At 39.9% G+C, this 23,231-nt stretch overlaps 1 protein-coding gene across 1 annotated transcript; it reads left to right on the forward strand.

Annotated features, from left to right (window-relative positions):
- Positions 1 to 16,505: 16,505 nt before the first annotated feature.
- On the forward strand, positions 16,506 to 21,991 carry LOC104292129 (sulfotransferase 6B1-like). Its single transcript, XM_009891460.1, has 7 exons — positions 16,506 to 16,764; positions 17,720 to 17,859; positions 18,488 to 18,577; positions 19,219 to 19,345; positions 20,126 to 20,220; positions 20,732 to 20,888; positions 21,861 to 21,991. Exons 1-7 carry the CDS (start codon positions 16,563 to 16,565, stop codon positions 21,989 to 21,991), a joined length of 942 nt encoding a protein of 313 aa, XP_009889762.1. The 5' UTR covers positions 16,506 to 16,562.
- The last annotated feature ends 1,240 nt before the right edge of the window (positions 21,992 to 23,231 follow it).

Consider the following 23,231-nt stretch of genomic DNA (forward strand, 5'->3'; position numbering starts at 1 on the left):
ACAATGTTCACTTTTCTTAGAGCCCATTGATCTGCTCCCTTTGTCAGGCTGAGCCCATTGATCTGACCGTCAATGACACTGCAAAGAGTGTCCAGTCTACCAGACATCAAATCTCTTTTCAGGGCCCTGTCAACATGCTGATATTGCTGCTGCATAAAAAACTGCTTGTTCTGGAGCCCTCTCTACCTTGAGCTCCATGCCCAGGCTAAAGCTCTGGTGTTGCCAAAGTCGACTGAAGACCTTCCAGCACAGACAGTCTTGCATTCTGTTTGCCAAAATTGGGTATTCTAAATCTCCTTCCCCCAGAGTATTTAGAAAAGACCCCACGTTCTCCCAGGGTTAGCCAACCGTGTTATTATATTCACTTATAGTCAAATAATTAAGCTTAATTGCTCTTAATTAACCCATGTCCAATGAACATTTGCCAGTGGCCTTGTTAACAATGATGGAATCAGAATGAACACCTGACAGTGTAGGTTGCGTGTTAGCTGTCCTTTGAGTCATCATTAAAAACAAATATATTCCTTTAAATTTCCTCTGGAGTCTATTTATTTCTCAGTGAGGTCACTGAGACAATTTTAGATGACCCAGCTGCAGGTAGTTCAGGATCTTTTTCTGCAAAGGACTAGGAAGGGAGAAGTTAAGAAATATGCACTGACATAAATAAGTAACATGTACCTGCCTCTGCTGCCCACAATTACACGTCAGCAGGGACTTCTGAAGAGCAAAAGGGAAGAGAAAGGAATGGAAAAGTCTAAAACAGCTTTATCTGATGTGTTGGAAAAATCGATGATTGCTGCTGACAGACTGGAGCGTAAAGACGTGATCTTTACCTATGGGGGGACTGTCTACCCCACTACTCTTTGCACTCCTGAAATATTCAAAGCTATGGAGTCCTCTGAAGCCAGAAAAGCTGATATTATCCTTGCAAGCTTTCCTAAATTGGTATGTTTTTCTTGCGGCACAAAGGAGGTTGCCATAATAATGCTGATAGAAAAGGTATAACAGTAGTAATAACAATAACAGCAGTAAAACCAACAGTAATAGCAATTGCTACTACTAATGTAATTATGGTGTTGCATTTAGAACTTTGAAATATTTATTTCAGGTTTTATTTGAGATGAATGGGAAAGGAAAGTGGCATTCCCATTTGCAAATTAAAAAAACCAACCAAACAAGCAATGAAAACGACACAAACTTCGGCATAAAATTATCTGATTTCTTTTCATGTACAATACTGTATGTTGTAAGCTTTTCTCTCCCCTTCCTATAAACTATATGAAATATTTCCATCCTACCAAAATACAAATGTTAGCATTTTTTGTCTTTGGAAACCGTAAACTCCACAGGAACTCAGACTGAAAAGGGACACGTACATGGATATCTGTCATATCCAGATTTATCAGAATTAAATGCATGAACATTTTGAAGGACATCTGGTTTTCCAGAATGTAAAATATTATCTTTCATTTCTCTAATTGCTTAATATAGCCTATCCCACAGCCAAAACATCTTTCCAGTACCTGTGTGTGTAGGGAGTTCGGAAATTAGTGCAACAAAAATCAGTGTGAGACCTCAGGGAGAGGAAGGTGATCTCTTTTTTACAAAAAAATATCAAAGTAAGTTTATTCTGTCTATTTGCTTTCATTCTCTCATACCTGTATACTTTCAAGCAGCAAGGTGTTTGTATTTGAATGGTGTAGCCAGGGTCACTAATGGTGTGTGACACAAAGGATAAGTTAATTTCTTATCATATAGGTTGTTCTTGTTTGGTGGTGACAAACTAGTTTTTAGACAGCTCTTTTTTACCCCACAGGGGCTGATGATTAGTTCAGTGTAATGCTGTGGGTCCCAAATTTTGCTTACTTCAGCCTCTATAAATGCTAGACAAGTCTGCTGCATGCAATAACCTTGTTGTCATCTTCCTGTAGTCACAGTGCAGGGTCTTCTGCTGACAAGCTGTGGAAGCTGTGGTGCTGTGATCTTACCAAATCACTGGCCTCCTGGGCTTGACATAAGGAACGCATTCCTCAGTTGCATTGCTGTGAACAGTCTCCTTCCTTATCCATAGAGGTCATCGTCTTAACCATTGTTCTGCTGTTTCTCCTGGTGCCTTCAGACACACATCCCATTCATACTGCATTCATACCAGTCTTAACATTGCTGTTACAAGTCCTTACATGAGTGCTTTGAAGTTGAAATGATTTGCACCTGCTCATATAAATACTGGATCTGACAAAAGAGAAAGGTCAAGCTTATCATAATTCCATTGACCAGGAGTTACACTGGGGTAGGTTTGAGCCAAGATGAATTTTGACAGACAAAGAAGAGGATCACCTATGTAACTTAATTTCAGGCAAACCAAAGACATTTCCTTATGGCTTTTACTAATATTCTTATGCAATCCAACTAAATAACTCTTTTTACCCAGTGATGTACTTACTGGTCAATACCCTTCTTAAAACCATCTTGTTGATTAGCAGTGAGATGAACTAGAGAAACTTGTTTGGAACAATGGTCAACATTTTTGTCTCTTCCTATTTTACGGTTTGATACAAGTCCTGTAAAACAGTCCCTCTTTTTATCTTACCAGAGCAGAAGAGGCCTCAACTATGTTTTTATAGGCTTCAGCAATAGTTTAAATGCCACAGAACAGGCATATTTCTGGGTATTGTTCAAAGTCCCTGTAAGTGTGAATTTCTAATATTGAAAATACTTTCTTTTGTTTCCCTAAAGAGATGTCACTGGTTCCTGTCATGTACGATTTCATACATTACAGGCAAGACTTTTCTTAGAGTCTTCAAAGCAATTCCGCTTTTCATGGTTCCAGCTACAAACTGGTTTGGTCAAATATTAAGTGACTTAATAGCAACAGCTGCAAAAAAAAAAAACAATAAAAATGAAACAAATCATCAGAATTATGTGCCAGAGGAATTTTCTTGAAATTGGATATCCTGAGAAATACAAGGTGGGCACTGGAGCTTATATGTCATTTCTCAGCGGAACATGTGGTATATGATATACATCCTTACAGAGTAAAGACTATGAACAGTTTCAGGGATTCCCTAACCAATATAAATCCAGGTGGCCCCTTGAAGAGAAAAAGATTTAGAAGGACTGTGTGAGCCTCTTTCCAAAATTCAGTCCAATTTTATTCTGTAGAGGTTACAAAGGAGAATTTTCATGCAAAGATGAACATACTATGTAGCACAGGATGAGATGCTGTGGATAGTCCCATAAGGTACTTCTGTTGTACCTTCAACAAGCTGATTCAATTTGCTATTGCCCTGCTGCTTTCTTATGCCCAATATTTACTTTTTAAAATCAAATACATATTTTTATTTGCTTTCCAAAGCCAGTGGTTTTTGGTTTGGTTTTTTTTTTTTTTTTCATAAGGAGGTGCAGCATCTGTATTATTAGTTCAGGTTTCTGTGCGCTGTCTGGCTAATATGCTTTATTACAGACGTACAAGGACAAGCCCCACAGGCAAGTGGACAGCTCAATCCCCATGTTTAAAGAGACATTTCTGTAGGTACTGCTAACAAAGAAGTTAGATATGGATTGTGCCCAGGTGGCCAAGAAGGCCAATAGCATTCTGGCTTGTATCAGGAATAGTGTGGCCAGCAGGACTAGGGAAATGATTGTCCTCCTGTACTCAGCACTGGTGAGACCCCACCTCAAGTACTGTGTTCAGTTTTGGGCCCCTCACTATAAGAAAGACATTGAGGTGCTGAAGTGTGTCCAAAGAAGGGCAACAAAGCTGGTGAGGTGTCTGAAGCACAAGTCTTATGATGAGCAGCTGAGGGAACTGGGGTTGCTAAGCTTGGAGAAAAGGAGGATCAGGGGAGACCTTATTGCTCTCTACAACTACCTGAAAGGAGGTTGCAGCGACGTGGAGGTTGGTCTCTTCTCCCAAGTAACAAGTGATAGGAAAAGAGGAAATGGCCTCAGGTTGCACCAGGGGACATTTAGATCAGATATTAGGAAAAAATTCTTCACGGAAGGCGTTGTCAAACATTGGAAAGGGAAGTGGTTGAGTCACGATCCCTGGAGGTATTTAAAAGATGTGTAAGTGTGGTGCTTAGGGACATGGTTTAGTGGTGGACTTGGCAGTATTAGGTTAATAGTTGGACTTGATGATCTTAAAGGTCTTTTCCAACCTAAATGATTCTATGGTTCTATTCTATTCTACGACAAACTTCTGCTATTGTATGTCAGAGTTCAGATTCTTGCTCAGGACTTTCAGAGGCATTTCCTTTTTCCCTATCTTTCTGCATTGTTCCAACTTTTCTCCTTCCCAGTCTAATCTCATCTTCTTGCTTCTCCTGTTCCCTCTCTCATCTTAGTCTCAACAGGCTTGTCCATTTTGACTCCAAAAGAATGCATCATTCTCACTTCCTCCACCAAGATCCCAGCAATTTTAGATTTCTCTCATCACATAAAGAGAAAACATGAACTCATATTTTGAAAGAGATCAGAGGACAATTTTTGTCCCTAAACAATTTTATTGCGAGCTTTTAGGTTATGGTTACTGAAAACAGGCAATATTTGGTCACAGTAAAAAGCTTAACAATTTCTCCTTTCCCAGCTGAAATTTTTGCTAAGGGTTTTAAAACCCTTTGCATCAGCAAAAGGTTTCAGAATACTAATATCATGTTAACTATGCTTTCTACTTTCTTCTCTGAATTTTATTGATGTGGGTAAAGAAATTGCCCCCAAGAAGACTTACTTATATGTGCCTATATGGCTTCTCAAAATTTACCTTAGTCCATTTTCAAGAACAAAGCTAAAATTAATGCTTTTCTAAAGATTTGTAGAAGTACTGACTTCAGTGGATTTTCAAGCCAATTTAGATTTTTTTTTTTTTGCTAGTCTCCTACTGGGACCATTTACTTATGGTGTTGCAAGAGGCTGGACTCTGAGTGCAAGTCATCCTGCAAAAAACACTAGCATTTTACCCGAATGTGACCCTTCCTGATCATTTTATTGTTTTACCTGGTCTGTTTTCACCCATGTAACAACCCAGGAGTTAGTCTGTGGCTATTCACTCATCCCTGCCCCAAAACTGGGGCCATCTATTGGATAAATGAAGCAGAAAGCTGGCCACAGATTGACTACACCCAGTGGATCTCTGCAGCCTAGCAGAACTGCTCAGATTTTGAAAGGAATTAATTCCAATAACAATTTTAAAAAGCAAGGAAAAACACCTCACTTACCATATAGAGGGATATAAGAAAAGTTTCCTGAGAAAATAAATACGCTGAATACTAAAACCTGTGCATTACATCTTATAGTGTCAATAAGGGTTCTTTGTAGGTGGTGTTACCAACTGGAGGAATCTTTTTGAGGAAAAGCATAGTCTGGAAATGGAGAAAATGTACAAGGAATGCTTAGCAGCAACCACTCCAGGTTAAAATATGACATGTATTGCAAAGCCTGAGAGATAAAACAGACCTCTTAAAGCAATCATTTCCTGAACTCTGACCAGGAATGCAATTGCATGATACACAGGAAAAAAGTCGATGTTGCAGATAAGTGTTGTAATATTCAGACTACAGCTGCTTTTATAGTGATTGCAGTGTATATCAAATGTTGCTGCTAAATTAAGAACTTTGGCATACTAAGAAGTTGTTCATTTACTGAATGGTATTATAATTAATCACGTACAGAGGAATCTAACAGCCCTGCTTCATAATACGCCTGCTTAAAGGAATATTCTATTTCTGCTTTTATTAGTGAATTCTCTCGGTCTTTCTATAGCGCTAAATGGTGTTTGATACCTAGAGACCTTTCTAAAGACTATCAATTCAGGTCACTTCTTGGCAAAAAGATTTCTGTTATAGTTAAGCTCTCATCCAATTATGATTCAAATCAATGGAATTTTTTCATTGACTTAATTGGAAATTGAATTAATTCTGCATTAAACACCGATAAGAAAGAAGCTCTTAACACATAAGTAGTTCAATCTGTTTAAAGTGTAGTTATCTTTTTATAGGCAGAATATCAGCCTCTGTCTCCATAGCTTTGGGTAATTTTGATGCATATCTACTAGCAAAGGTTGCTCTGTAAATTCTCTGCCAGGCCCTGTACTTTTCTGCAAGTATGCATCAGCAGAAATCTGAATCTTATTAACACATAGCATACAAGTTTGAGTGTCCTGATTTCTTTTTTTAGACTAATGAAAATGATTGTCATAAACCAAACAGATCATGTTTGTGTGTGTCATCCCTAGACACTGCTTTTGTTATTGGTTCAGTCACAATACAATAAAGCTACAGTTTACATCTGCGTTTGACTTTGTTTCATGGATTTCTAACATGTCCCAGACCTGCCTTGCTGTGAGGTCCTGGTCAGAGAAGCAAGAGGTGGACCCCTAGCCATAATTTTTCTTGTTACATCACTGAGTGGTGTCAGTAAGTTACCTACAGGTAACAGCTTTTTTGATAATGTTGGGAATATTTGTAATCACTAGTGGTTGCTTTATGCATTAATCCACTGCTGCAAGGAACAGCACAGGCATTTACCTGACTGGCATGAATGTGGAAAAGTGGTGAGTAGACGTTCTTCCCCAGAGTTGGGTCTTGGCTACTTTTTCTCTCTGCTCAGGTCTGCTCTGAAGTCAAAAGTGAGACTTTCACTTGTGGGCTCCTGGGACCTCAAGGCACCTCACTATGTCATGTCTGTTCTAGGTAGAGAGTTTCTGTGGGAGTGATATGTCTTTGATCTGACTGTGGAAGTCTGCTGAGGTCTGCTCAGGGTGTTAGCCTCTGGAACTTCCATAGAAGCTCAGAAGAAACTTCCCAGCAAAACTTCAGCTACCCTTCCACAAGTACACCTTGCCTGAGCACAGGGAGGCTTGTAACAGCCTCTCGTGCCATGAAATTGGAGTGCTGACCCAAAGGACACCTCTGTGTTCACCTGCTTCTCTGAGGTCCTCATGCTCATCAGAGTCAATGTGTATGCCTTCCCTGGGGAGTGAAGGACCATCTTTGCAGCCTTATGCACCTGGTGGAACTCAACATGCCCCTTGTTCATGCAGTGACTAAGCAGCACCATTTTCCTCCAGACCAGGATTAAAGGCTCTGAGACAGATTTTTTTCCCTGCTACTGGCTGCTGCAGACAAGCAGCAAGGACAAGCCTCTGGGCCTGAGTGTGGGAACTCTGTCTTGCCTGTGGTTCCAGGAATGCTTTTCTCCTGCTGGTTCCCAAGCAGTGGGGGAAGAAAATTGCATAGTTCAGACATGGAGACTACAAATGCCTGACTTAACCAAAAAAAAAAAAAAAAAAGAAGGATGATTTTTAATATCTTTTAAGCCTCCACACTAGGTGAGAGTGCTTTCAAGAAATCTGCAATGCGTTTACACAAATTTTCTTCTGCAATAGTCAGTTCCCCACATAGCAGATGACCACTTTTGCTACCTGCTCTTTGCAGCTGTTGCATTAACATTTCTGTGGAGTAAATGCAGTTCATGAATCAACTAGTTAAAGGCTCAATACTCATAAAAATATGAATACTTATTAATATGAGTGTTTTAATATATAAAAGCTTTTGTCTCTCTCATGGAGGCATTTTCTCACAGCAGCTCTTTATCTGTCTGTTCAAAGCAATGTTCTTCATTTCTCCCTTACCCATCAAGTCTGCAACCTGATACTACTCAGGTTTGAGGAAAAGGATATTTTTTGCATTTCTACCACATTTCTTCCACAGCTTGCCTTTACTCGTTATGTGTCACCTTAACTGGAGATCATGCTACTCTTTTCCAAGTCAGCAACTACCAAAATTTAGTAGGAACTCAGCTGGGAAGAAAGGTAATGTGGGGGTTACAACAACTACCAAAATTTAGTAGGAACTCAGCTGGGAAGAAAGGTAATGTGGGGGTTACAACCTAATGAGTGAAACGATAGTTTCCCATAGTATGATCTGGTCTGTGTGTAATAAGGCCTTCACTGAAGAGCTGTGCTATTCACTCTGAACTTCTTCATGTGATTTAGTAATCATTCTTATTGTAGGTCTCCTTCAAGTAAAATCTGTTTATAACCTTAAACCTTAAGGATATCACTGATTCATTGAGGAATAGGGTGATCCAGCAAAGCTAGTCTTGGCCTCTAGTTGGTGGCCTCACTCCTTTCTGTAGGGATTCAAGGATCCCAGCTTCTGCTGCTGAGCACAAGACAGAGACTAAGTGTGGGAACAGCACTGGAACTAATCAGGAGTGAAAAATAATTTACTAACTTGGCACTCTGCACTAGCAGAAGCCTTTTTGTTGTCTTGTTGCACTGACTTCTAAATCCTGGCAATTCTGATAAAGTCTACAGTTACATCTGTTATAAAAATTGCTGTTAAAAATAGGAAACTGCTATTAAAAATAGCAAACAGGTTTCAAGCCATATGGTGACATAGGTTTGAAACTGGACCGGTCCCAGGTGTCTGCCCATAATGAAGGACGACTCCATCTCCGGCTGGAGGTAGTGGAGAAGACAAAGTAAGGCCTGGAGGACTGAGCTTCAGAAGCAGTTCCTGAATGGTACCCCTGGTACATCAAGGAAAATACCATCAGTTTAAGAATACTTTAAAACAGGACGGTAAAAGCTGCGGGTATTCAGGAGTTTAGTCATTAACTATGTTTTCATTCTTAAAAGGCAATAACTGTGGGGTTACTATGATGTAGAACAGCCACAACTACTGGCAGAAAAAAGACTTAAATAAGATAAATTACTCACCTGAAAATAAACAGACATAGAAGTTTTGCCTTTCTGAGCCACATGTGGAAATATATTTCATGGACAGATTAGTCGGTTAAGTTGTGCTACTGCTGACTACTTGTAGTACGTTGACCCTGGCTGAATGCCAGGTGCCCACCAAAGCTGCTCTGTCACTCCCCTTCCTTGACTGGTCAGGGGAGAGAAAATATAATAGAAGTCTTGTGGGTCAAGATAAGGACAGGGAGAGATCATTCACCAACTACTGTCATGGGCAAAACAGGCTCGACTTGGGGGAAATTAATTATTCACCAATCAAATCAGAGTAGGATAACGAGAACATAAAAACTAAATCTGAAAACACCTTCCCCCCACCCCTCCCTGCTTCCTGGGCTTAACTTCACTCCTGAGTTCTCTACTTCCTCCCCCAAGGCGGTGCAGGGGGGACAGGGAATGGGGATTGAAGTCAGTTCCTCACACATCGTCTCTGCCGCTCCTTCTTCCTCACACTCTTTAGCGTGGGGTCCCTCCCACGGGAGACAGTCCTCCACGAACTTCTCCAATGTGGGTCTTTCCCACAGGCTTCAGTTCTTCATGAACTTCTCCAGTGTAGGTCCCTTCCAGGGGTGCAGTCCTTCAGGAACAGACTGCTCCAGCATGAGTCCCCCATGGGGTCACAAATCCTGCCAGCAAACCTGCTCCAGCATAGTTTCCTCTCTCTATGGGTCCACAGGTCTGGCCAGGACTCTGCTCCAGCACCAGCTTCCCATGGGGTCACAGCCTCCTTCGGGCATCCTGCTGCTCTGGCATGGGGTCCTCCACGGGCTGCAGATGGATATCTGCCTCATCATTAACCTCCATAGGCTGCAGAGGGACAGCCTGCCTCACCATGGTCTTCAACAGAGGCTTCAGGGGAATCTTTGCTCTAGCACCTGGAGCACCTCCTCCCCCTCCTTCTTCACTGACCTCGGTGTCTGCAGAGTTGTTGCTCTCACATAATTCTCACTCTTCTTGCTGCTGCTGCGCAGTTCTTTTCCCCTTCTTAAATATGTTATCCCAGCGGCACTGCCACCCTCGCTGAGAGGTTTGGCCTTGGCCAGCAGTGGGTCCATCTCGGAGCCAGCTGGCATTGGCTCTCTCAGGCACAGGGGAAGCTTCTAGCAGCTTCTCACAGATGCCATCCCTGTAGCCCCCCTGCTACCAAAACCTTGCCATGCAAATCCAATACACTATTTTTATCTTGGTTTGGATGTAAAATCCCTTCATCTGCACACAATGAAGCAAATCTCAGTATAGAGAATGGACTTGACCTAGGGAATGTGTAAAGAAAGATGAAAGCTGAGGAATTGTTTGAGGATAAAAAAGGGGAGTGGTGAAGACAAGTAAACCTTGAGACTAAAAAAGAAGTAAGGTCAAATAGAAAGAGAGAGAAGCTTTCATGGTTTTGTATCTGTGTCTTTCCTGGGATCAAAGGGGACTGTGTACTTTGATTAACTTTAAGCTATAAAAGTTCTTCAGATTGGAGATTTGAAGAGACAATTGTTCAGTATCAGGTACATCAAGCGAAATACGAGTTCACTCTAGGAATGAATCTGGAGGTATTGAATGGAATCTAATTAGGGAAGATGAGAGGCAAGCAGTCCTGCTGGAGCTCACAATTAATTGGCAAAATGAATCAAACCTGCTGACCATATAAAAAAAGGAAGAGGAAATCATGAGGGGATAAAAAAAAAAAGGTTGGTTGGATGGTTTGTTTTTTAATGGATCAGGAGGGTAAGAAAATGGTAGAAAGTGGAAAAAGGAGGATGGGAAGGAGCTTTATGGTGAGCGCTTGACATTAGGCCCATGGTGAAAGGTCTTCAGCAGAGTCCCTCAGTAAAAAGTATCAGAGCACGCCAGAGTATCAGGAGGCAGGCTAAGAGCTGAGCAGCCACACAAATGGACTTACTGCTTGGGTCTAGGGCTGATGCCTGGGCACTCCAGGGGAATTTCAGCTAGTCTGGCACATGGATCTTTGCCTTATTCGTGAGCACTGGGTTTGCTTGGGAAGAAAATGCAATGCAGGAATTTTGTAATTTGTAGATGATGAGATGCCGCATGAAGCAAGAAAAGAAAGATAGGCAGTTATGAGACATCTGTGTTCAGATTGGGAAAGTCTGATTATATGGCTACCGGAAGACATACTGGGAAGCCCAGTACTAAGACAGTGGCTTTATTAGCCTGTGTCTTGCAGGTCTTGAATTGCCTGTTTGGCATCAGCTGCGCCCCTGAGTAAGTGGTCAGGTGTCTCTGCACTGCGGTCTCCATGTGCTTCTGCTCGGAAAAATTGTTTGCTAAGGCTCAAGGTAGCACAAACACTGGAGCCGGCATGCATCCAGCACTGCACCCAGAGCACTAGGAAATGCTGCACAGACATCTGGAGAAGCTCTGCATGGAGCCATCTCGTCTTTCTCAGGGTTTGTTAGGTGTGATGCTGCTAAAGAGAGTTATGCTGCTAAGTTTACTCTGGAAGCAGCAGAAAACCACGTATCATACAGTGGTGTCTGAGCTTTTAACACTTGTTCCTGCACTATCTACCGTTAATCTTCAGTCTGGCTAAACTGCCCATAGGGAGTTGTGAACTGGGTATTTCTAGGGAAGAGATGCTCAAATCATTGTTTCCTTCTCACTGCCTTACATCAGCTCATCTCTCCTGTACCCTCATCTCCATACCTTATCAGGGTAGGAGGGTATGGATACAAAGCCCAATGTCCTCTTCCCATGTTCCAACTTTGCTTCCAGCAGTACATACTACAGCCTTTGTCCTCCTCCACAACACACCACGTGGAGCTCAGTCAGCTCTCTTAGTCCTTCAAAGGGCAGCAGGAGGTGACACAAAGTGGTAGATCATGGGCCAAGAGTAAATAGGTTGTTATTGGTGGTGCCCATGTTGGCCTGGTAAATCAGCATCGGAATTAGCCCACAGGCCATTAGCTGGCAGTTCTTCTTTAAGCTTTCTAAAGGATTAATTTATAGTATCATGACTGGGACTCAACAAAATCCATGGAGAAATGTGTTTTGAAAAAAAGCAGAGAACACCACTCTTTATTTCTTTTTGCATGACTTTCCAGTCCTAATACGACAATATTTGAATAAAAGAAGTGTCTTTGATAAGTTAAGTGAAAAAACAATTAAAATACAATCTTCAGACAAGAAATCAAATTGTCTTCTCTCTCTGAAAATACACAGTTTTGTCTTTATGCTTAAGACCTGAGCTGCACACTTCCAGGTCCTATAGGAATATATCCACTGATGTCTCATATGCTCTACTGAACAAGTTGCGTTTGCTTTGATAATCCTGATTTGTGCATTCAAATTCATATACTGAATATTAAAATTGCAATTATGTTTTTTGCAAAGAATGTGACAGGACTAATTTTTTTAATGCATCTGTATAACCTGCTTCAAGATACCTCTTTAATCAGCTTTATTTAGCATACTTTACATTTGCATTTTCTATTTGGCCTCATTTGTTTGTATGACATAATTTCTTCTGTACCAAAGGCTCCAGACCTTTGACTATTTCAGGGACATAGACCATAATGGGTGCAGGAAATAGGACATTTAGTGCATTAGCAAGAATCAGAAAGTCCTCCATAACATCAGTGAGTGTTTTGTGACATTCTTCTTTGCTCCCTCCTTCCTGTTTCTTCCCCTTCCTCATTTAATGTTAGGTTGTATAAATACACAATGAACCAACAGGTAACTTCTTGAGGTCACTGGCCTGACTTGTCCATCTGCACATTTGGTAACAAAGTTGTAGTCAGAGACTTCCAACGTTTTAAATTAATTTCACCAGTACTGTTGGGAAATAAAACAAATAACCAAGGAAATAAATCTTTTTTTGATGGTGGTTTGAGTGGTCTGTTAACATACAGCTGACATCTTGAGATTAGTAAAAGAAGATGACTTCTCCAGCATTGTGTGTCATGAAATTCTCTGTATTTACTGGCACATTCTTTCTTATTACCTAGTGGAGTATTAACAGGAGGGAGAGGGCAGTTAACCTTTGCATCTGTGCTTTGGGAGCTAGCCAACACATTAATAGAGATGATGAAAGCTGTGGAAAATTGCTTATTTCCTACCTTGTTCCAGAGAGGGGATTAAGAGAGTGGAAACTCTCCAGAGAAAGCAAAACTGAGTCTGAAAAAAAACCATGAGAGGAAAGATTAGATGAGACGTGGGAAATTTTGGGGAGCAGAAAGACAGAGCTGGGTATCTGTCCGTAGACTAGGGATAGTGGTCTAATATGATGTTGTGACCAGATTTTTCCTGGTCAGGGAAGGTGACCATCATGATGATGACTCTACAATTCAGGAGGAAAACAAAAGATGAAGGAGGTTCCTAGAAAATTTTACAACAGATCAGACCCCAGCTCAAACAGTTTTTTAGAGTAGTCAAGAAAATGAGCCCGGATTATGTACTGAAGATTAATTATTTTTCATCTCTGTGTATTTCCTGTATTTTTAAGTAAATAGCAATAGTGTCATGCAGGCTGGTAAATGATTTGTTTTGTGGCAGTTGTCTCACACCTGTCAGGTACTCCTGACATAATAAGCCCTGTTCAATCATGAAAGGCTCTTCCCCTGCATTTCTTATTGTACCTATACCCCCAGGCAGCAGCCTCTGCCAGTCTTCTAGCACTGATCATCTTGACGGGCCATGCTCACACCTGGACACTGGTACTGAAGATCGCCTGGGACACCTCTAGAAGGAGCCTGGACAGGGTGTCCCTTTGTCTGAGTCCTTAACTTGGGTTCCTGTTTGCCCTCATCTCCCTGTGCTCCCCTGGGTTTGTGTAGACAGGCCTTTGATAAACTGATGACTACTGCAATGGCCCTGGGATTATCTGAGCAGGCTATTATTTAGGCTTCCCCTCCATTGTTTCTCTGTGCTCCTTTGTGGGTGTACAGACAGGCTTTTATCACATAACCGAAGACATCCTACCATCCTGGTCTCTGTTTGGAGTCTTTAACTCCCTCCGATCAAACACATGCTACATTATTCAAAGGGGAAAATGCCACATATGGCATTTCCATCATATAGCCAGTTCTACTTTAAGCCCTACTTTTCATGGACACATTCAAAGGATCCCAGGGAATGTTGTTGTCCGTTCCATGTTCCACCCTCCACCCCGGAGTTTTATTTTGCAGGTGGATGATCAGGGACATTTAAGGTACTTTCACGAATGGATCAATCTTAATGGCCCAGGGAAGTAGTGAAATCACTATCCCTGGAGGTATTTAAAAGACAGGTAGACATGGTGCTTAGGGACATGGTTTAGTGGCAGTTTTGGCAATGTTAGGTTGATGGTTGGACTCAATGATCTTAAAGGTCCCTTCCAAACTAGACAATTCTATTCTATTCTATGATCCATTTAAAATCTTGTTAGGTCATTTTGAAGGATTAATTTATGGAAGCCTTCTCCAAAGTTTTGCTGAGATTAATGCAGATCATAGGAATAGTTATAGAAACCCACCTCTTCTCATTTACCATCTGAGAGCACAAGTTTTGAGGGTATTGTCTTGTTGTTTCATTTAACAGAGAAGTGATCTGCATAAGCAGATCAGTCTACTAGACAACTACCAGCTGGCAGTGTCCTGTAGCTGTCACAGAAAAGGTCGCTATCCTCTTTCTGCAAAGCCTCACAGTCAGGATAGACCACGTCCGATAAGTATGGGAAGACAGAAACCTTTAGAGGCACTGTGGTGGCTTGAACAACAAATACTATTAATCTGGAGATTACTAAAACCTTTAATCTGTTTTTAATCTTCATGTTTTTGAAGCTGCTTCTTAGAAACTTTAAATCAACTGATGTTTTCCATCAGTCTCCAGGTTCAGTATTTGGCAGGATCAGAGGGTCTTCTTGTGTAACATGTACGGTGCAAGGTACGCTCCTCCCATCTCCCATCTCCGGTGTCATGGCAGACGGCTGTATCAAAGGCTCGCATTACTAAATCTTGATCCTGTTGTATTTTGGTTGTGTGGTTTTTCTTTTTTTTTTTCCAAGAAATTTAACTCCTCTCAAAATCCCTCCTCATGACTTACGTCTTTTAATTGGTTTTTCTCCACTTATACTGTTTTTTTCATTCCTAAGATAAAAGATGCCTCCAAGGAATAATCGGCCTGATTGCCCTCTCTGGCAAAAATACACTGGAAATCCTCAGGATTTTCTCTATCAATGTTTCTTTGGATTATTCTGTGATGAGTGAAGTGTGGGAGTGCAGTGACCGGCCTTTCTTATCATGGAAATCCTATTCCAACACTATGCTATTGCATGAGATATTTTAGTAATTTACATACCATTTTGCCTCTTTTTCCTTCCTTACGGAGTACCTACGATTCCAACCCTTTGTATTGTCAGCAGGCAAAAATACCAGTTAAACACATTTTCTTAGTTTCTGTCCATGACTATTTAATGCCAAGGGAACTTAAAGGAAAAAAAATAAGGCAAGCTGCTTTTTTATTTTGCTACAGTAGCTGGTTACACTTCAAGAATCAGCAAAAGTGCTATTTCATGGTACAACAATTTTTAGCTAATATCAGTTAGTTAGTTGGCACAGTCTGCACTTTGGCACCAGATCTCATACAACAAATGGATCGAAGAAGAGTCATATGATGTCCACTTGGCTCAGATGATGCCTGCACATAGTCTTTTTGTATTGACATAGTTTTACAGAAACAAGGAGGTGAAGGGAAAAGCAAAAGAATTCCTTGGACTGAATAAAATTGAGGTCAAAATGTAGGGCTAAGTCATCCCATGAGCACTGCAGTGTGCCTTAGGGACCAGGTGTGAATCCGTCAGGATGAGCAAATGGCAAAAGCATACAGGTCGCTCATCCTACTGCTCCGAGTACCCAACAGGCAGCATTCAAAAGGCAGAGATAGGAAAGAATGTTATTTAGATGCTTGGCATGAATTTTTTTGGGGAACTCTTTTCTTGTTCCTTGTGACCCATCCTCTTGCCAGAGACTTGAATATTAAACCTGGGCTTAACTGTAGGTTTTCTACTGAGGTCAGCAGAGTCAGAAGCTCATCACCTGAAGTGCATTATAAATGCTAGTCGTTGTTGCCGAGGCTATATTGTTACCAACTCAGTAATGACTGATCAGTTGCTAAACAATGATTGAGCTCATTAAGGAAAGAACACATCTAAATGAGTAATTTCCATGTAACCACCAGAAAGGCAGAACTTTGTGCTGCTGTTTGAGCAATGGCTGAAGAGCATGTGTGTCCATATGCCCTTCTGGGCACCAGCTGGAGGGAGCATTCAGCCACCATCACGGACAGGTCCACAGCTCAGTCACTAGCGCAGTGAACGTTTCCTCTCCCAATCCTAACATGTTTGATCCCATTTAGGTGAGAATGATGAGTGATATGATAAGAAAAAAAAAAATCCCAGCAGAGCGAGTACTGGAAAGAGCAGAACTGCCATGAGGAATGTGATCATGCTGCTTAAAACTCAGCCTGCAATTCACGTCTTTCTATTTTGATATATTTTGTTTATAAAGTCTGTGCTGTAATTCCTTACAGATTTTTGGCAAGATATTTTGGAGTTGAGCTCTTTAACCTAGAATGCAATTGCATTTTCTTGTTTTTCTTGTTTGTTTATGTTCAACTTCTGTTGATTTCAGAAAGTTCAAATGACTTAAGGTCTTTGACTGGAGTTGCGTATTTCATTACAGTTTCAGAAAGAGTAGTAAATTATTGCTCACAGAGTCAAAAAACCCCACCCAACTCCCTATTAAAAGGTAATCTGTAGCTGTCTCTTTCTGCATAGCATTTCACACTGTGACAGAGCCTGTGTGTGAGAGAGACAAAAATGGAGAAGTCCAGGAAAAAATTTGCTGATATTATAGATAAGGCAATGGCTGCTGCTAATGCAATGGATCCTGACGAACTGCTTTTTTCTTACAAGGGGATTCTCTACCCTGTTACTTTTTGCAGTCCTGAAGTATTCAGAGCCATGGAGTCCCTTGAAGCCAGAAGGGATGATATCATTTTGGCAGGATACCCTAAATCTGGTGAATATAGTTTTCTTTCTTCATAAATAAAGTTATGTAATGGCAAATGAGTAGGTTTGTACTAAATATATATAATATAATAAAATGACATATAATATAGTAACATATTATATACTATATATATTACATTACATTACCTTAATATATACACATGAATATAAAATATATTAATATAATATGTACACCAAATATATAATAATACATATCATATATATTAGATGATATATAAGATTATGTATGATACAGGATTGTAAAATTTTTGCTTTGTTATCATGTTTTCTTTTTGAAGAAATGCTATGCACCATAACGTAGTTAGTAAGACTGTAGTGATAAAGACGTAGGAATCCAGTGTCCAGAAGTCAGGAAACGGTAAACCAAAGATGGGCGTTCTCTACAGATTCTGTTTATGTTATGAATAAAAATATAATAAATGTGTACAGGAAATGTCACTTTAGAGAATTTCTGCCTATGGTAAAGAAAATGGGGACATACAGCACAATTTTCAGATCTAGTTCTGCTCCTGTGCTGAAGTTCTGTGACTCATCTTTCCTCCCAAGATAATCCTGTGCATCATGTCCGAAAACATATATAAAATACTAGGTTTTGAGGTACAGGTTTACCACCCAAATCCCCCTTATATTTGTCCCAATAAAAATGTATAACATTAATGCATGTTTTCCTCTTTGAATCTTAGTGGTTCTTCTTCTTTATTAGTTAATTTACAATTAAAGTTAATTTATGACATACTGAGCTGTTTGAGTTGGAGAAACGTATCCTTATAAAGGGCAAAGGTAGGACCCTGAGAGGTGATTGTCCAGACAGCTGTGATTGTATCACATGAAAGGAGACGAAGCAACTCACATGGTAGTACTACCTACCTCTTGGCTTTCCTGGAAAATCTATTTCTGTTTATTCTAAAAGTTTTACAAACAATTCTGTATTTTTCTCCTTTCAGGCACAAACTGGGTAGGTCAAATCTTAAGTGATCTGTTAGCCATATATGAAAAAAAAACGCAGAATAATGAAAACAGTGTGAATGATGAAGAACTAGAAGAATTCCCCTACCTTGAAATTGGAGATACTGGGAAATATGAGGTGGGTACGAAAGTTGTCAAAATTTTGTGCTTCAAATACTGAATATATGGGGTGTGAAATATTGCACTGTTTGATAAGAACTATCCTAATTCTCTGTATGTGGCATCTGGTCAGGATGAATGTCATCTGCATTGCCAAATACTGAGGGATAAATGGACACTTCAGAAGGCTTGAGAGTAGCGCATACTCATTAGATACGCAAGAACTGCAGAAATTCAATGTAGCACGTTTCGTATTTAAGAAGACTTTCATGAAATGTCAAATACTGAAAGAATGGCTTTTGTCTCTTCTACTAGCTCTTCTTCCTCACTCCTCCTCTCTCCTGGAGATCCTTCAGCCTTCACATACCCCCCAGTTAGAATCTGCATCTTACCTTTAGATTTGATCCCTTGTCTAACAGAACCTGTTAACTTCATTATCACTGAAAATAATTAGCAATGGATAATCTTGCTCCAAATGCTCATTCTCAGGGGCTTTTGAAGATTAGAGCTATTCAGAGCAATGCACTAAGATCCCAGGATAACACTCTCAAAGTATCAGCCAATACCTGTTGACAAGTTTAGCAAGGCTGATGAAAAGAATACTCGTACTAACTGAACTGACCACTTTCCTCCTTCCAATTTTAAAGCGAATGAACAAATTACCTTCTCGAAGATTTATATGTACTCATCTCCGTCCTGAAAATCTTCCAAGGTCTATCTTCAAAAATAAAGCCAAGGTGAGTGCTGATTTTAATGTCTTGAAAGCAAACACTCCAACAGATTTTTTGTTAAAAGCCAATTTAGTACTTTTTTGCCAATTTTCAGAATCAGTCTTATACTTAAGTGTTTAGCCTGGCCATTTCTACATGCCTATTTAAGTACTGCCATTCATCTCACTTAATCTCAGCTCATCCTTATTGACACCTTTGTGTCGGTCTTCACAAGCGAGACTGGGAGGAAAGGACAAATCCTCAGTAAAATGTATTTTGACACAATTTCCCATGGGAAGCATTTTATGGTGTTGTCACAAGTGAGGGTTTCAATGTGCCAAGTTTCAGAGAGAATTTGTATTTTTGTTATTTTTCCCCACTACCTAAATGATGAATGATGCTTGTATTGAGCAAAACAGATTCTCCATAATTAATTTTATTAATCTGAAAAAGATATTTTAATAATTATAGGCAATCATCTTCACAAGGTACTAAAGCAAAGTCAAATCCTTCACCTTCTGAATTGAGAATGAAATTGCTACTTCTGCAAGTAGTACATAAGATATTAGAAATTCCCCAAACTGCAATTATAAAGTAGATTATAGTTTTATTAATACTGTAGTTTGTTATGTCTTTCTCTACAAATAAAATATTGTATTTTTTTCTAGATACTGTTGCTGATTCGCAATCCAAAAGATGTAGCTACATCTTATTACCATTTTTCCAATGGCATGTCTACTCTTCCCTCGTACGACACATGGGATGACTTCTTCGTAGCTTTCATGACAAAGAAAAGTACAGTATATTCTTCTGTCTGTGTCAATTATTCAATGGTTTGGCTTTGCCTAAAAGCCTTGCACTTCGTAAATCAGTTTCACTAGTTTTTTTCACTTACAGTACTAGAGCAGAGATTAAAGACAGAAAGTTAGAGATTTTTAACTGAAGTTTAGAGTACTTGTCTTACTGCCTGAGGATAAATCCTTATCAAAACTGCACTTCCACAAACTGCTTTAACTTGCACAAACCAATATTTTCTCTGGAAGAAGCAATTCCTCCTTATTGCTATCTTGGATCCCCTTCACCCCTCCTGTCCAATGTCCATCATCTTGTGCCCATGCAAGCGTCTGAACATGCCAGATTGGACCAGAGGAATTTGGATGAAGTCTAGTGCATTAAAAAAGGAAGAAAATAATCCCACTCATTTAAAATTGCATAAGTTCTTCAGTTTGGCATATTGCACGGCCAGCAGAAGGTTTTAAACTGGATTAAGGGAGTCTGCAAGATGGTTTTATTACTGATAGCTCTTTGATGGACTCACATCTATCTTGAAATACTAACAAGTTTTACCGTACAAACTTACAAATTCTATCATATGCCTGAGACATGTGCACGTGTCAGGGCAGCCTGGAGGAAAACCCCATAATTCCCACAGAAGGGTGTAAACTCTGGCACAGATATGATTAATAATGCCCATGGCTGAGGGATCAATTTAAGGAGTAAAAATTGGTTTATTTCATAAGGATCTTGTCTAATCTTCATTTATGCTTCATCTTTGGATTTTTTTGTTTTATTTAGTGCCCTGGGGATGCTACTTTGAATACCTTTCCAAATGGAACAAATATGCTGATGATGAAAATGTTATGACAATAACGTATGAAGAGCTAAAAGAGGTGAGGTTACCAATAGTTACAAAAATGTTATATGTCAAAGAGCATTTGTTCCTAAACCAATTAGCCATTATACTCATGTATTCGAACTGCATGATACTGTATAAGATAAATTTTGTTTTAAGGGAAGGAAAGATGAAATTCAAACTTAAAAGCCTTTTTAATATTTTGTTGGTGAAAATCATTCTTGTTTTCTTTTTAGTTGTGATATAAGCCCAAATCACTGTAAATCAAAATACCCAGTAATTTTTGGGGGGAAGCTTTTATATGTTCAACAGTGTAGATTTTGCAGGACTGTAAATCATATAATTTTTTGTGATCTATAGGAAGACAGCTCCTACCTCCTCTGAAATAATTATGGAGAAGAGAAACACTATGTACCACTTCAGTCCTACTGAACACTATAAATATTCTATATATGCAGCCAGCAGAGAGATGTAGGGAAGTGCAGACACCTTGGAAAGCAGTGTAATTTGTTCGAATATCATGTGGTATGTTGCATTCCTCTTTTCAGAATCCGGCCCTGGGTGTGAAAAACTTAGCTGCTTTCTTTGAGATTTCCCTGACTGAGAAAGAGCTTCAGACCGTGGTAGAGAGAAGCAGCTTCCAGTCAATGAAGAAGAACTCGCAGAAGACCCATGGGGCATTTGGCAATATTCTCTTTCGCAAAGGTAGGAAGTTCTAAGAGGTCCAGAGGTAGAAATGTCACACTCTAAAGAACTTGGGCCACCCATCCTTTGCTTCCTTTTAGCACGTGTACTAGTATTACAGATTAGTATCAGGCATATTATCACTGTTGTGCTTGAGAAGACTAGTCAAGGAGTGCTGTTGAGGAAGAGACCCAGCAAGGGTCTGGCAGCAGGCTGCAGCCAGCACAGAAGCAACCACACACAACAAATTTGAGAGGCCCATGGATGACTGGCAGGAAGGAGGAATTGTCTGTTGGAACTCTGGTCCATCTCTGTGCCAAGACCACTGATTCTTCAGCCATTAGGGGCCTTCCTGAGCTGGCAAAACTGGGCCAAACTCAGCCTGAGTAGTGTGATCACACTTTTTAGGAAAGTATAGGATCTCCTGAAAGGGCCATTGACAACACCCTGTTCACTCTCACAGGTTAAATGTAAGCCAAGCATGCAAGAGTCAGGTACACAGAGAAGGGGGAAAAAAAAGGAACTACTTTTGCAGCGTAGTGAACACAGACATGAGAGGGCCAGCCTGGCTGTCAGAATCTATTTCTGCATTTTACATTAAAGAATTAACCGCATAATAACTCAAGCTGCCAAGGGAGCAGAAAGCCAGCTCTGCCTTCTGACAGATGATTCTTAGTCAAACCTTCATGTTCTTCCACCTTGTCAGTCATAACGGACTGGACTAAAAAGCTGCAGGGAAACAGGACTTTAGGCTGGTTTTTTTGGACAGAGTCACCTGAAGAGCAGTACGTTCTTGTGCATTATAGCAGTTTCCCAGAGCTGTAGCTCCACCAACTTCATGAAATTACATTGGTGAAAAATGAGTGAAGTTTTGTCTTGAAAAAATGGACCAACTCCATTTAGTGTACAATGGAACAAGAGTGACAGATCTATAGAATGCAACAACAACAACAACATTTCTTGTTTTTCAAGAGTTTCTTTGCTTCTTTGAAGGTGGTATAAGTGACTGGAAGAATCTTTTCAGTGAAGATCAGAATGCGAAAATGGACAAAGCATTTGAAGAACATGTTGGAGGAACTAAACTGGGAACAAAGTTAAAGTATGAAGTGTACTGTAAAGCCTGAAGAGTAATAAATGTGGTTACAGCCAGAGCTTTCCAATGCATTGTCAGATCATCTGAATGCTTTATACTAGAAAACTGTATCAAATGATCCAAGTATTTTAGAATTACTGTAATAATCACATTGCAGTGGCCTTTTCAGTGAAAATGCTTTTGTTTTAAAGGTGAGATCTTTGCCTTGCATCCTATATACTCGTGTGCTGAATAAGATGGCAACTAACCATATTCAGATAAACTTAACAACAGCCCTGTTTCAGTAGCTGTCACTAGGAAGGAAATGCCTCTTTTCTCTTTCTAGCGAAACTCAGTCTTTCTAGACTACTTGTAATTATTTAGTATGTAGATTTTTTTTCCCAAAAGTGTTTCAAATTGGGCAACATCTTCAAAGAAAAGAACACTAGCAAAAATACAGATCTGACACAACCTTAATTAATAACAAATATCTTCCCCATGACTTCAGCACAAACTGGATCAAAGCTAGAGGGAGGAGAATGAAGGGGAATGGGTATCAGGGTTTTTAATCTCTCTGAATGCAGAATTTCAAGATGGATTTCAGATTACGGGCTGGTGTTAACAGGCAAGATCCACTCAGAGGTGTTGCTTTTATAGAATCATAGAACAGCCCAGGTTGGAAGTGACCTTGAAAGATTATCTGGTCCAACCTTCTTTTAAAGCTGGTAAATTCTGCCTAGGAATGCAGAGTTTTGCACAGAAATAGGAATGCTAGAAATGATACTTTAAAAATTTGAAAAAATGAATGGATTCAAAAGCAGAGCATCCAAAAGTCCTGACACAAGCCATCTTTGAACAACTAGAAATTATCATTAGAACCCAGAAAAGCACCACATGCTTGGAGGAGGACATATATAATAGCTGTGTTTAAAAATGTGAGAAAGAAGAATCAAAATAGAGCAGTCACCTTAACTTGATTCCTGGAAATTTACTAGCAAAAATGACCAAGCAACCAACCATGAAACATTTTGAGGATAATAAGGTAGTAAGTATAAACCATGTCAAAGCCGTTCATGTTCCTTCTTTAAAAGATAACTTACCTCTTGAATAAGGTATAGACAGAAGATACAATAGATGACAGCATCAGAGAGTTTCTGAATTTATATGACAAAAGAGACACAATCTATGGCTTCATATATGGAGATGACAACTTACAAATGTGGTTATAGAAATGAAATTGAAGTGCTGAAAGTAGATTTGTGTTCCTAGAAATTAATTAAAAAGTGACAAAA

This window comes from Charadrius vociferus, unplaced genomic scaffold (genome assembly GCF_000708025.1).
Source record: "Charadrius vociferus isolate BGI_N301 unplaced genomic scaffold, ASM70802v2 scaffold68, whole genome shotgun sequence".
In the NCBI taxonomy this organism is placed as follows: domain Eukaryota; kingdom Metazoa; phylum Chordata; class Aves; order Charadriiformes; family Charadriidae; genus Charadrius; species Charadrius vociferus.